The sequence below is a fragment of the Coturnix japonica genome, chromosome 1, assembly GCF_001577835.2.
Source record: "Coturnix japonica isolate 7356 chromosome 1, Coturnix japonica 2.1, whole genome shotgun sequence".
NCBI classification, from domain to species: domain Eukaryota; kingdom Metazoa; phylum Chordata; class Aves; order Galliformes; family Phasianidae; genus Coturnix; species Coturnix japonica.
In genome coordinates, this window is record NC_029516.1 from 80,811 (window position 1) to 94,377 (window position 13,567).

At 47.5% G+C, this 13,567-nt stretch overlaps 1 protein-coding gene across 3 annotated transcripts in view; it reads left to right on the top strand.

Moving 5' to 3' along the window:
• The window catches only part of GOLGB1 (golgin B1), a 36,308-nt gene extending 23,210 nt beyond the window's left edge, over positions 1 to 13,098 (top strand). For all 3 annotated transcript variants that reach the window (XM_015865622.1, XM_015867267.1, XM_015866408.2), the window contains exons 14-22: positions 343 to 2,293; positions 4,063 to 4,241; positions 5,469 to 5,634; positions 6,340 to 6,471; positions 7,614 to 7,772; positions 7,898 to 7,992; positions 8,804 to 8,938; positions 10,672 to 10,777; positions 11,469 to 13,098. In XM_015865622.1, coding sequence (XP_015721108.1) covers positions 343 to 2,293; positions 4,063 to 4,241; positions 5,469 to 5,634; positions 6,340 to 6,471; positions 7,614 to 7,772; positions 7,898 to 7,992; positions 8,804 to 8,938; positions 10,672 to 10,777; positions 11,469 to 11,603 — 3,058 coding nt within the window. In that variant the 3' untranslated portion in view covers positions 11,604 to 13,098. The remainder of the gene's footprint in view (positions 1 to 342; positions 2,294 to 4,062; positions 4,242 to 5,468; positions 5,635 to 6,339; positions 6,472 to 7,613; positions 7,773 to 7,897; positions 7,993 to 8,803; positions 8,939 to 10,671; positions 10,778 to 11,468) is intronic.
• The last annotated feature ends 469 nt before the right edge of the window (positions 13,099 to 13,567 follow it).

Genomic DNA, 13,567 nt, shown 5'->3' on the forward strand with positions numbered 1-13,567 from the left:
TAAGTGGGACTGAGAGGGGCTTAGTAGCTGCATATTCTAGAGAGGACTATTGTGTGTCACTGCTAATGTGCCTGTAGCATCATTTAGGTTGGAAAAGACCCTTAAGATGAACACCAAGTTCACCTCTAAACCATTTCCCTGAGTACCACATCAAGTCTCTTAAATGCCTCCAGGGATGGTGACTCAGCCACTCCCTTTGGAAGCCTGATTCAGTGCTAATCATTGGAAAACTAATTTAGTGGCTTTTCTCAATTAATATACTCAGTGAAAACTGTTGGTGTGGTTTTGGATCCTGAAATACTTCATTGATTTGGGACTGATCTTCCCTTCTCTGTTTTTCAGGCTGGAATGCGATAAGAAAGACTGGGAATCAGAGTCCAGGAGGGAGATTCAGCAGCATCAAGAGACGTGTGAAATGTTGCAGGCAGAAAAAAAGGAGCTTTTAACTCAGTTGGAAGGGTCTCAGAAACTGTACAGTGAGTCCCAGGATGAACAGCAGAAGCTGGAGTCAGAAATCCAGAGCCTGAAAGACCAGCTTGCTGACTTGCAGAGTTCCTTTGCCAGATGTGAAGTGGATCGAGGAGAGTTGGAGAGTATGGTCAAGCAACAAGAGAACAGGATCCAGAATTTTAAATTCAGCTGTGAACAGCTTGAGGCTGATCTGCAGGCTTCCAAGGACCTAACAAATAAGCTGCATGAAGAAATGAGTGCTAAAGATCAAAAGATCATTAGTTTGCTGTCTGCCAAGGAAGAAGCAGTTGTGGCTGCTCTATCAGAATTACAGCAGCAACATTCTGAAGACATTACACTGTTGGAGCGTAGGCTAAGCAAGGAGGAAGAAGATAAAAAGGCTTTGGAAATTGAGAAGAGCAAACTTAATGATAAACTTGATCATCTCACTGAAAAGATGAAAATAATCAGAGAAGAAAGTAAACAGCAGAAAGCACAACTGGACTCCTTCACCAAGTCCATGTCATCTCTGCAAGATGACAGAGATCGTATACTGAGAGAGTACAAACAGCTGGAGGAACGCCACCTCGTTATCATCTTGGAGAAAGACCAGATAATCCAAGAGGCTGCTGCTGAAAACAATAAGCTGAAGGAGGAAATCAGAATTTTTCATGGCCAGATGGATGATCTCAACTCGGAGAACGCCAAGCTGAGTGCAGACCTGGTGCGGTACAGAGAAGATCTGAACCAAGTAATTTCAATTAAGGATTCCCAACAGAAGCAACTTCTCAAAACTCAGCTTCAGCGAATCCAGGCTCTGGAAAAGGAGAAGGCAGTCATGGAAACACAGCTGAAGGAGTCTGAGCGAACTCAGGATGATCTCAAGAAGTGTATGGAAGCCTTGAGAGAGGATAAAGTCAGTATGACTCAAGAGGTTGAAACCCTTACATCCTCTCTGTCCCGAGCTCAGAGCGAGATGACAGCATTAACTGAGGGGAGTCCTATCATGGAGTGTCAAGCACAGCTCAAGGCCAAAGAGGAAGAGGCACTAGAACTGCATCGTAAGCTTGCACTCTCACAGCAAAGGATAACTGAACTTGAGGGGGAACTGGTGAGTGTTCAGAAGGATGCAACCAGGAGAGTGGGAGAGGCTGAGGACAGGCTCAGAAAGGAACTGAAGCACCTGCATCATGATGCTGGGATAATGAGGAATGAAACAGAAACAGCAGAGGAGAGAGTAGCAGAGTTGGCACGGGACCTCATGGAAATGGAACAGAAATTGCTTGCAGTCACAGATGAAAACAAAGATCTGAGAGCCCAGATTCAGTCTTTTGGGAAGTCCATGAGCTCTCTTCAGGATAGCTGGGACCAGACCAACGAGGAGCTTCAAGCTTTGAAACAGAAGTATTCTGCAGACTTGGGGGAACAACAAAATCTAGTGGAGAATCTTCAGAAAAAGATCCTTCAGTTACAAGAGGAGCAAAATTCCACTGCCTTGGACCGGGACACATTGAGGTCTGAGCTTACAGAAATGCAGAAAGCTGCTGACGAAAGAGGTCTCTTGGCTCAGATTGAGGATCTTAAGCAGAAGATCAGAGCCAAAGATGATGAGCTTCTCCGTTTGTCTTCAGAACTGGAAGGCTCTTCCAACCAAGTCAAATCTTTCTCCAAGGCTATGGCAAGCCTGCAGGATGAGAGAGACCGTCTGCTGGATGAACTGGACAAAACACGTAAGGTGGAAGAAGTGAAGCAGCAAGCAGAAGGGAGCACTGTCACCACTCCATCAGAAGTGCTGAGTCTTAAGAAGGCTCTGTCCTCCTTGCAGAACGACAGAGACAGATTAGTAAGTTCTTGTTTTCTCTTCCTGCTCTTATTTAAAGCTTTATAGGAGATCTTAAAATTTAGCACTGTTAGACATGCCTTTCACAGTATTAAAAACATATGATTGTCCCCACAGGACCTCTGGAGGGCTGAGTTTGGAAGGGAGCTCTGAGGTCTTCTATTCTGACCCTTCTGGTCTGACAGGGTTGGCTGGAGCAGGTTGACAAAAGCAAAGTCTGCTTGAGTTTTGAATATCTCCAGTGGTGGATTTCCACAATTCCTCTGGTCAACTTGTTCTTTCATGCGTCTGGAGATAGTTTCCAGGATTAGATGCTCTGTCTCCTTGGTAGGATTGAGGTGAGGCTGAGCAGACTGCCTTCCTCCATCCTCCTCCTCACCCTTTTTGAAGGTAGGGAAGACATTTCTTCCAGCCTTCAGAAGCCCCTCTGATCATCACGATCTTTCAGATGTAGTTGAGAGTTGCCTCCCAGGGACCTCATCACTTTTGGGTGGTCTCCATCAGGCCCTGTGGACTTAGTATGTGCCACCTGTTACTCTCTCTGACATATGGAAGCTGAACTATGGTTTCACTGTTAACTTTTCAAGGTGTTTTCTCTTGTCAGCCCAGTTTTAAATATGGAGTCGTAGAAGAAAGTTGATGTGGGCTAAGCAGACAAAAGGGAACACATCTGTGACAGCTTGTGCATTTGATTTGTCAGTTCTGTGGTGACTGCTAGAAATCTGAGACCATGGTAGATTTCTCCTCTTGGCAGATGACTGTCAAGACAGGTCTAAGCCATTGCAGCTTCACTCTACCATGTCTGCTTGCACACCTTGTGTGTGTTTGTGTGCTCTTTGGCACGGTGCAGCTTGGTGTGTTTTGCTTCTAGTTGCTGCTCAGGTGACTGATTTTTACTGTGATTTTCCACTATTGCTTTCTCTTAGTTTAATTTGTTTTGTTAATTTGCAACAACCTTAATCTTTTGCTATATGGCAGAGTACACACCTGGCTGACCAAGGGAAGCCAGCTGATATCATTGTTTTGGATTTCAGTAAAGCTTTTGAGGTTCTGTCTGAGTGTCTTCCCAGCATACAGCTATCCAATGAATAATGCAGTGAGTGAACAGTTGGCTGAACGTAGAATTACCAAGGCTCTGAGAGACATCCAAGATCATCCAGTTCACCCATCCACCCACCACCAATATAACCCCCATGTCCCTCAGTAACACATCTAAGTCTTTCTTGAGCACTGATAGGTTGGGCTCAGAGGGTTGTAGTCAATGGGGTTCTTTCAGGCTGGCAACTGGTGGGGTTCTGCAGGGCTCTTCAGTGTTTTCATCTACATCTTGGTGAAGGACTCGAAGGTGTGCTGAGTGAGTTTGTGGTCAGCACTGAACAGGGAGGAGCTGCAGAGTCCCCTGAGTGGGGAGAGGTCCTGCAGAGAGGCCTTGACAAATCAGAGGGTGAGCAATCGCCCACCGCATGAAGCTCAAACAGAGCAAGAGAAGTTTGGGCAGCACTTTCAGAAACGTGGTTTGATTTGAGGCCGTACTGTGTGGAGCCAGGAGTTGGACTCGGAGATCCCCATGGGTCCCTTCCAACTCAGATATTCTGCAGTTCTGTGATAGATACCTCATGATACTGTCCATCACTTCCACTTGTCCATCAACATCTCAGTTATTTCTAGATTTATGTCTCTTCTGTTTGCTCTTTCTTGATCTGTGCAGAGCTGCTGATATGTGTCGTGTCTTTTCAGTTAACATTTGTAGCAAAATTTTCCTTTACTTAAAGGTGAGGGAGCTGAAGAATCTACAGCAGCAATACATACAAGTTGGGGTCGAATCAGCTGAAAACTCTCGCTTGAAGGCACAAGTGCAGGAATATCAGCAAGAGGCAGATAAACAGCACCGCCGCCAAGAGCAGCTGGAGCAAGAGTGTGCTTCCTACCAGCAGGAGCTTCAGCAGCTGAGGTGAGAATTGCCTTTCCCTTACTGCCTCAGAGATGGCAATGGGTCGTTTCAGAAAGCAAAGCACTGAGCACCTCAGCCTTACCTGTGCTGCATCACCTACCTCATCAGGAGTGGGCACAGGTTTCCTTGTTCAGCTCCTTGCATCAGAATTAGGGTGGAGATTTACAGCCCAAAATACTGGAAGGAGGTGCCCATGTAAAGTAGTTTAATGGCCTTTTTGGTTTTACTTGAAGGGAGCATATAAACAGGAGGGGCAACAGCTGTTTATGAGAGTGGATGGTGATAGGACAAGGGGGAATGGTTTGAAACTGAGACTGGGGAGGTTCAGGTTGGATCTTCGGAGGAAGTTTTTCACCCCGAGGGTGGTGACGCACTGGAACATGTTGCCCAAGGAGGCTGTGGATGCCCCATCCCTGCAGGCATTCAAGCCAGGCTGGATGTGGCTCTGGGCAGCCTGGGCTGCTGGTTGGTGACCCTGCACACAGCAGGGGGTTGGATGGGGTGAGCATTGGGGTCCTTTGCAACTCAGGCCATTCTACAATCTATGATTCTATGGTTTATTTCCTCCAGAGGTGGCCAGTATCATCTGTTTCAGAGGAAGCATCATCCATTTCTTGTATTACAGCTTATTTGTATATAATCATAGAGCTCTCCATTCCGAGCTGACAATGAAATGAACACCCTTTATTATCTGATGTAATTGTATAGAAAATACTCATTTTATATGATGGTTTAATCCTTTGTTTCACTTGCTTTATGTATTCTATTAAGAAAGGCTGTAATTTAAGGCTGGTGAGTTGTCATCCCCTCTTGGACCAGACTCAGGCAAACGTGTTCTGTTCTAGGAAGGGGGAAAAAAGTAATTTCAGGTTCTTCAGAAATAACAAGTGAGAGAATGACGCTGCCTGGAGGCTTATTTCCTGGGTGGCTCCTGCTGCACCAGTGAAGCTAAGGCCCATGTTTATGTGTTGGAATCCATGCAATGGCTCTCGTGCATATTCAGCTGAGATGGTGCTGATGGAGACAACTTCCTTAACCCTGATTTTAGGGTTTCTCTGCTGAAGTGGTTTTGCTTTAGTTTGTCTTCAACATCCAACTTCTTATTTGGCATGTGATAATGATGGGACATAGTTGGAAATGTCCTTGGCTTGTTCTGAGCTGGATGAATGGATATTGTATGTGGCACTGTTAACTCTGTGGTAATTTGCTTTGCATGATGCTTTGCAGGCAAGAGAAAACTACCTGGGAAGAGCAGAATGGTAACATCAAAGAGCAATGCCTGATGCTCATAGCAGAAAAAGAGCAGCAGCTGAGCCACTTGCAGCAGGTTGTACAAGAAATGAGGCCACCCCTGAGCAAGGCTCAAGCTGTAGAGGAGCAATACCAAAGGAAGGTGGGTGGAAATGCACAGATTCTGTACTGCCAAATTAGGGCCTGTTGGTTGTATTTGGATTTTGGAGGTCAGACATCACATGGACTGGTATTGGATTTTGTTGTGTGTCCTCCAAAGTCTATACCAGAAATGCATCTTGAAGGCTTTCAGAAAGCTCAGGCCTAACCTTGTGTGCTCCTCCCTTTGTTCCTAATGTTTGGGACAATAGAAGAGACAGGGTTTCCTGGGCACCTGAGTTCCCTCTGAGCAGTTCCTTCTGGAAGCTCTCAGCTTTTCCAGTCTGATGATTTTAGAATTCCTTCTTGCACTATTTTGAATCTGAAATCTTCTGTTTTAGTCCTTTGTAATACCACGTTCTAATTTTTAAGTCTTTTACAGGATTCTTATTGCTGTTTGTATTAGGCAAGAATCTGCAATCCTGGCTCGTGCCCAGAGAGGCTGAGGGTTGAAAGTTGGTCTTTCTGCCCTCTTTTTCCATATGACAGTTCTAAAAGCGGAGTGGAATCCATTGAGTACTTTACTTGGTCTACGCTGCAGCTGCATGTGCAGAGCCATAGCATCACCAGCAAGGGCAGAACTGTTTTATGTTGGTGGAGGAGGAGGGTGGGAATCTTCTTTTACCCCTTTGACACACAAAGGGATAATTGGGAAATGGAAAGCAGATCATTGTGTGTGATGTATTCTTTGTTGTTCTTTCCCTGTCAGATCAATCCAGAAGCAGTGAGAGGGGACTTTTCAAGCCTGGAAGCAGAGACCAAACATCTGAGGGCTCAGCTAAGTGACAGCCTGAAAGAGCTGCACCAAAAAGAGCTCCGAATTCAGCAGTTGAACAGCAAGGTAGAGGCTGTGCTTGGGCTGGGGAAAGTAGGCAGGCTTCAGTGGGGCTCAGAGAGGAGGAATACGGCTTTCTGATCATGTGGGCATTCACCAAAGGAACACGGAATCAGAAGTAGTGGCTAGAAGAGACTTCTGGAGATGATTCCTTATGTTGTTCTGCTGCTCAAAGCTGTGCTGCCAACAGTGTTAGATCAGACCATCCATGCCCTTGCCTACCATAGTGGTGAAAACCGCCAAGAAAAGACATTTCCAAGCCACTCTGGGTCCTTGTCCAATGCTGCTCTTCACTTTCAATGAAAATGGTTTTGTTTTTGCAAGCCACAAATAAGTCCCTTATTATATTTTCTGTTGCTGCCAAAGAGCTTGACTCTGTCTGCTTTATGGCTCCCTTCAGGGTAATTGGGAACTGCTGTACCCTTCAGCCTTTTCTTTCCCAAGATAAAGCAGTGCAGCTCTCGCAGCCATCACATGCTCCAATTCTTCATCTACCTTCGTAGCCTTTTTCTGGACTCTTTCCCATTTCTCTGTCCATTTTGAAATGAGGGACCCAAAACTGGTCACTGATGCCATGTGTGGTCTTACTGGTACCAAGCAGAGCAGGTAGTAATGTCCCTCTTTCTGCTGGTTCTGCTTCTCCTGACATAACCCAGAATACAGCATTCCTTGCTCGCAGGGCTGTCTGTCTGGGTTGTGCTCATCTGGGCAGCTGCTGTAACTCCCCAGTCCTTCAGAGCAGAGCTGTTGCCTTGGCACTCTCTGTCAGTCCTGTGTTGGTGCACAGACTTTCCATCAGGTGCAGAAGTTTGCACTTTGCTGTATTAAACTGAAGATTTCTGGTGGTGCAAGGTTCCTCTGGCTTGAAGTTTTGGGTCTTATATCAGCCACTCCCAAAGGTTTAATACTGGGAGGGAAGAGGGGAGCAAGGAGCAATCCTGTACGTCATGTTGATGTTTTAGGGCCATCTGTGATGGAGACCTTTTCTACAAGCTGCTTTTGGAGATTATCACTGGTCAGCAGACCTTAGAAATGGGCCCTGTGGCAGCACATACATTCTCAATAGAATTCTTACCCTCACTTACATGGGAAACAGGTTTGCTGTCACAGAAATGTTTGAGCTCCTGACTCAGGATTTGTCTTCTCAGCTGTCTCAGGTCTATGAAGAGAAAAATGCCCTCTCCCTTCAACTGCGTGGTAGTGGCCGAAGCATCTGTGAGAGTCACCAGCAGTACAACGAGGTTCTGAGCCGCTGCCTGGTGCTGGAGAAGCAGCTCCAGGAGCTGCAGGCTGCGGACAAAAGCATGGTGAGGGTCTCTGTCAAAATGAAAGGGAGGGCAAGGCTTACTGCTCTGCTAAATGAGCAGCTCTGTGGCTGCCTTCTGTCCTCCTCATTCAGTGTCTTCTGCCATGTGTTTGTACCTTCACTTAGGGGTCATTTGCAACTGATGCTGCTCCTGGAGCACCCCAAGAAAAGAATGAACCTGGAGGCAGTTACACACCGGAGCTACAGGAGCTGCAGCTGAGGTACTGTGAGGCCAGGAGGGGTGTGAGTGCTGATGGAGGTCCTGGGGTCAAGAGGAGCCTGGCTGGGCTGCACCATCTGAGCTCTCAGCACTTCAGTTCCCCAGCAGGACCTTGATGAGTGGAAGAACTGTCACACATGCTGGACAGTTGTGGTTAGCGATGTCTCTTTGCACAGAACTTCAAACAATGGAGAGGAAACATAGGGTCATAGGGTCATAGAATGGCCTGGGTTGAAAAGTCCCACAATACTCACCCAGTTTCAACCCCCTGATGTGTGCAGGGTCACCTACCAGCAGCCCAGGCTGCCCAGAGCCACATCCAGCCTGGCCTTGAATGCCTGCAGGGATGGGGCACCCACAGCCTCCTTGGGCAACCTGTTCCAGTGCGTCACCACCCAATCATGTAATAGCAGTTATGATGGACTGTCACCAGCCAAATTAGCATCTCTGATTTGATGGACCAGTTGTTTAATGACTGCGCAGGTATATTAATTAGCACAGTCTCAATGCTTTTAGCCTGAGAATGTATCTGCAATTGTAACCTAGCATGTGGTTCCTAGTGCCCCTTGTGAACAGCTTTTGGAAGGTGGAGTGACATATGTTCCTTACTGATGTGACATAGGAGCTTTGTGAGACCATTCTTCTCCTTCCTGCTTTCCAAATGATTCAAGTATGTTCATGAGAAACATCTGTTTTCTGTGCAAAGTGGAAGAGAGCTGGTGTCCATTCACCTACTGCATCAGTAAATAGAACAGAAACTGAACAGGTCAGGAGTTGGTTCTATTTGGCACATACTTGCTTTTTTCTGACAGATTGTCTGAAACTGAGCACTTACACAGCAGCACGAAGCAAGATCTGAGGTACCTGGAGGAGCAGCTGGAGGAGGAGCGGGAGCGCCGTGTGGCTGCTGAGGAAGCACTCTCTGCAGCTCAGGAGCACATCAGCAGGTGGGGGCAGTGCTGTCCTAACAGTGGAGATCCCAGCTCTTTAAATGACTGCGCTCTGTCTGTGCTTCAGTTGTAGACAAAGGCAGAATGCAGCGACTGAGTGGAAAATGTGGTAGGATAAATTCTGGCCAGGAATGCCAGCTTTCCCAGTGAAGCAAACCATTTTAAAGCATAATTTGTACCAAAAAGAAAGTTTTTCTGATACTTCCAAGGTTTTTGCCTGCTCAGTAATCAGCTGTCTGTCTTGAGTAAAAAAAAAGTCTTGACTTGAGAAATTTCCCTAAATGTAAATTTATTGCCCAAAAGCATAAACTTTGGATACTGAGAAACAACTGATTTAGGGTAGACCTCTTAGACCTCTTTCCTCTGCCCCTTTCCTTGGCTCAGCTTCAGTCTGGCCATCCCTCCTCTCCACTTTCCTCGTTTTCATTCCCCTTGTTTGCACCTTCCATTGCACTCAGTCGCTTTTGTAAGGCAAAAAGTCATGCAGGGGGTTGGGACCAACACACAACGATCACGGAATCACAGAACTGCAGGGTTTGGAAGGGACCTCAGGAGGTCATCAAGTCCAGTCTCTGCTAAAGCAGTTCCCTGTAATAGGTTACAATGGTGGGTGTCCAGATGGGCCTCAGGATGTCGTTGCATCCCAGATTCAGTTACTTCTTGGTCCTGATGCTCAGCTGGAATTTTGGGCTGGCAGGTTTTTTTTGCTCCTGTCTGTGTTTCAGCAGACATTTAATATTAGAAGGTCCACATGCCACCCCCTGTGCCTTCTGTGTTCTCTCCTAAGCTCTCTGCTGCCAGCACCTTGTTCTTTAATACCCAGTGCACTGTGGATCCTGGGCTGCTTCAGAGATGCTGCTACAGTCAGTAGAGAAAAGGAGGCTGACCTGGCCTGGGCGTCAGGCTGAGTAGCAGTGAGCCCTGTGCCTTTGTCTTGTCTGTAGAAGTGGATTTGGTCAGTGAGCTTTGTTGTAGCTACTCATGCTGCATGCATCCCCAACAGTTTTGGTGCAGCATCTCATGTAAATCCCACTATTACAATCTTCTGCATCACTGTTGTGGTTTTCCTTCCGACACAAGTGCTTATGTTGGCAGAAAGTAATGAAAAAAACTGTAGGTGAAGTTCCCTTGCAGCTGCTACACAACTCGGGCAACGTTATCCCCTTCAGCATTAAAGGCTGTGGAAGTCCCCTCACTTCACATCACCTGATTTCACATCAGTGACACTGACAGTGCTGCTTCCATCCTTTAACAGTGCCTTACCACTCTTGAAAGTCTGTCACTGGGAAATAGTTAGCAAGAACCAGCATGTCTGGAAGCAGAGCTGGCTTCCAAATTAATTTAATGGCATTAGAAAGAGTTCAGTCATCTGTCTTGGGCCCTTGCAAGTCACATGCTATGAAATTTCACTGACAGCCAAACAGACACCTCAGGTGAGTCAGAGTTTGTAGTTCATGCAAAGAGAAAACAGCACCAAAAGAAATCAAAGAGTTATAAAGTGATGGGAGAGGGGTGAGGAAAGAAGGACCCCATGGGCAGCAGCTGATCCCTCCTGTGTGTAATTTGTATGGAGATCACAAGATACCAACTCTGCTCCAGCTTCACCACCCTCCAGAAACTGGGAATGATTTCATTTTGAGACCATATCTGAGGAAAACAGGCTGTTGCTACTTGGGTCACCCTGTGGTTCTGCACGCTGGTTTAATGGTTGTATGTTTGTTTTGTGTCAGGTTGGAGTCGAGTGAGTGGACGTCCTCCATGAGCACCAGCATCGATGTGGCTCCAGGTCATGAGCATTCCTTGCTGATTGACTCCATGGATAATAATTTCAGCAAGGTAAGAGTTTTCTGTCACAGCTGCCAGTGGTTTGAGCTCAGTCTGGTGTATGGAAACATGAGCTGAGAGCTGTGAGCCCATAGCAGCAAAGTTCTGTGGGCATCTTTGAGTCAGTTTGGGTAGTGGGTTTGTGTGGCTTTCTGCTCTTGGCTTGCTCTGCTGGTCTCCTTTGTTCTGTGGCTCTGCCAGGAGAGGTGATGTTGTCTGAGGACCCCCAAAGGGCCCCTGTGGTGCATCACCATAGGGCAGCCCTGCTCAGCAGGACCTGAGGCCCTTTCAGTGGTGAGGCTGAAAGATCTCAACAAATACACATTCCCATCTTCCAGCCTTGAGGGCGAGGGGTGAGTTGGGACTCGTAGGATCTTGAGACTATAGCAGAAAAATACCGTTGGTCCTTTTGTTTATATTTCACTTGGGGGGGCTGAGATGTTTGTATGGAGCAAATGTCAAGGGGAGACGTTCTGCTTTCTGTTGCCTTTCTCTATTGGAATTGGAGAGAGCTGGCTGGCAGAATATCTGAAGAGAGCAGCTTTTCTGATGGGGAGTGGCTCTGGAGGTCAGATCTGGCAGTGGGGTTTGGGAAAGTTAGTGCTGATAAGCTTGAACTTATCTTTGTGGTCAGAGTGCTCTGGGGGTGGCTGGCCACTCAGCCATTCCTGGTGCTTGACCAATCTCTCTTTCCCTCTTTCAGACTCGGAATGTCCCCGGACTGCGGCGCCTGTTACGCTCTCTCTTCCACTCCCGGACCCACTTGCCCATGCTGGTGGCCATGTACCTGCTTGCTCTTCATGTCCTGCTCTTCCTGTGCTTCACAGGCCACCTCTGAATGGGAACAGCGGCCCTTCCTTGAGCCACAGCCCTCTGTGATCCTGGGCCAACGCTCCCCATCCGCAGGGCAGCTGGAACAGGCACTTCACCCACCGCCTTCTTTCCAAGTCCCTTATGGGCAGCGCTGCCCGGTGGTTGCTGCGTGCCGTGTGTGCTTGCTGTTGGGATGGGCAGCAGCCAGCACTGTTGCTCGCGGTGTTTCCAGGACATCTCTCACTTCATTCTGTGGTTTTAAATGATTGAGCAGTACAATTTCTGAGCTGGGGTCCTCCTGCTGGCAGTCACAGTATCTGTTACTGTACCTGGAGGGAGCGCCGCTCATTTTATGGAGCGTTTTGCCATGGTAGGGATGTGTAAATTCTTCCTGGATTGCTGCAGTTCTTCAGTGCTTCCAGGGTATGCCAGATCTTCATTCAGCCTCATCCTGGGTGGGTTGAGCTTTGGGGGAAACCAGGCAGGGAGACTCCTTCCCTTCCTTACATCTCCCGTTTGCTCTGTGGCTCAGCGCTGTTTGAGATGCGTATCCTAAGGAAACTGTGGACACTTTAAGGAATGTGAATTTCAGACCCACATTTCCTGCTCGGTTACATCTACGGTTGAAGTAGGGCCAAAATCAGTACATTGGGACCTGCTGAGCACTGCATTGAAAGACAGCTGTATGTCTGCTCTGACAGCCTTGTAAAATAGCTTCAGAAATGTAATTATTGAATATGAGGCAAGAGCTTTTTATCTCTCACTTCAGTAACTTCTCAAAAGGAGAGCAGCTGTGCTCCTGCTTCCTGCTCTGCTGCGCCAGGTTAAGCCCATATGGGCTGTGATGGAGGGTTCTGTTGTGTGTTTCCATCACGTGGGCCTGAGTCAGAGGCAGAGGATCAGAACTGAAGGGGTTCCCCCAGTGCTGGGGAAGGGAGAGGAGTTCTGGGCCTTTGGTGTCACTGCTTATGGAGGAGGAATTGTGCAGTGCTGGCACTGGGCCCTGGGCTTGTCTGACTCTGAGGCCAACTGTGTGTCTGGATTGGACGACGTGTGATGTGTGGGAAGCTGTGCTTCTCTATAGAACTCCTGCAGTATCGTGGAGTTGGGACAGTCCTCTTCCAAAGGGAGAATGTTGAATGCAGGGGAGTTGAGCTGAGCTTCCTGCTGTTGGCCAGGCTGCAATACGTTCAGGGTCCTTGCAGGGAGGGTCCTGGCTGCTTTGTGGTGCAGTGCTCAACTTGCATTTTTCCACATGGGAAAGAGGAGGTTCCGATGCTGCTGGTAACCCAGCAGTCCCAGCTGCTGCAAAGCCTCTTTGAAGGTGGATTGAATTCATCACTGTAACTAAAACAATGGGATCTCTGGCAGAGCGTTGGCACTACGTATCCCTTTGTGCACTACCCCCATGATCTTCATGGACTTTCTCAGCTGCATACACTTCTGTGACCAAAAACTTTTCCTACAGCTTCCCGGGGCATGTGCTCCTGTATAGAATAAAGAGTATTTTTCAGATGGAAGTTGTGTTGTGTCGCCATGTGAACCTCGGAGCTCTCCAGGACCCTCTGTGCATTTCCTCATGTGTTCATTCCATCAGGTCTGTTTGTTCCAATTGGATGCCCACAGAGACAACCTTTCTCCTCTCACCTCTCGGCGTCTTCAGCTTTAGCTGACATGACCAAAGAAGTTGAGAACGCTGTGCTGTAAGAAGCAGCTCCAAGAAATCCAAAGGTTTGTCTGGGTTTGCTTTTATTTATTCTCAGGTGGATGTAACCCAGCTCTGCACTGGGATGGGGTTGTATGGCCCATCTGGGAAGGTGTGGTTGGTGCCCATATGCTGGAGATGCCTGGGGTGGGACATACAGCACCATCCTCTTGTCTTTTATAGCCAAAGGCATCACTTCATATTCACTACTGTAATCGGACAATGCCATTGGAGTGGAAGTTAATTATAGGGTGCTGTAAGAGTAATGGCCCCGCTGCATTTAA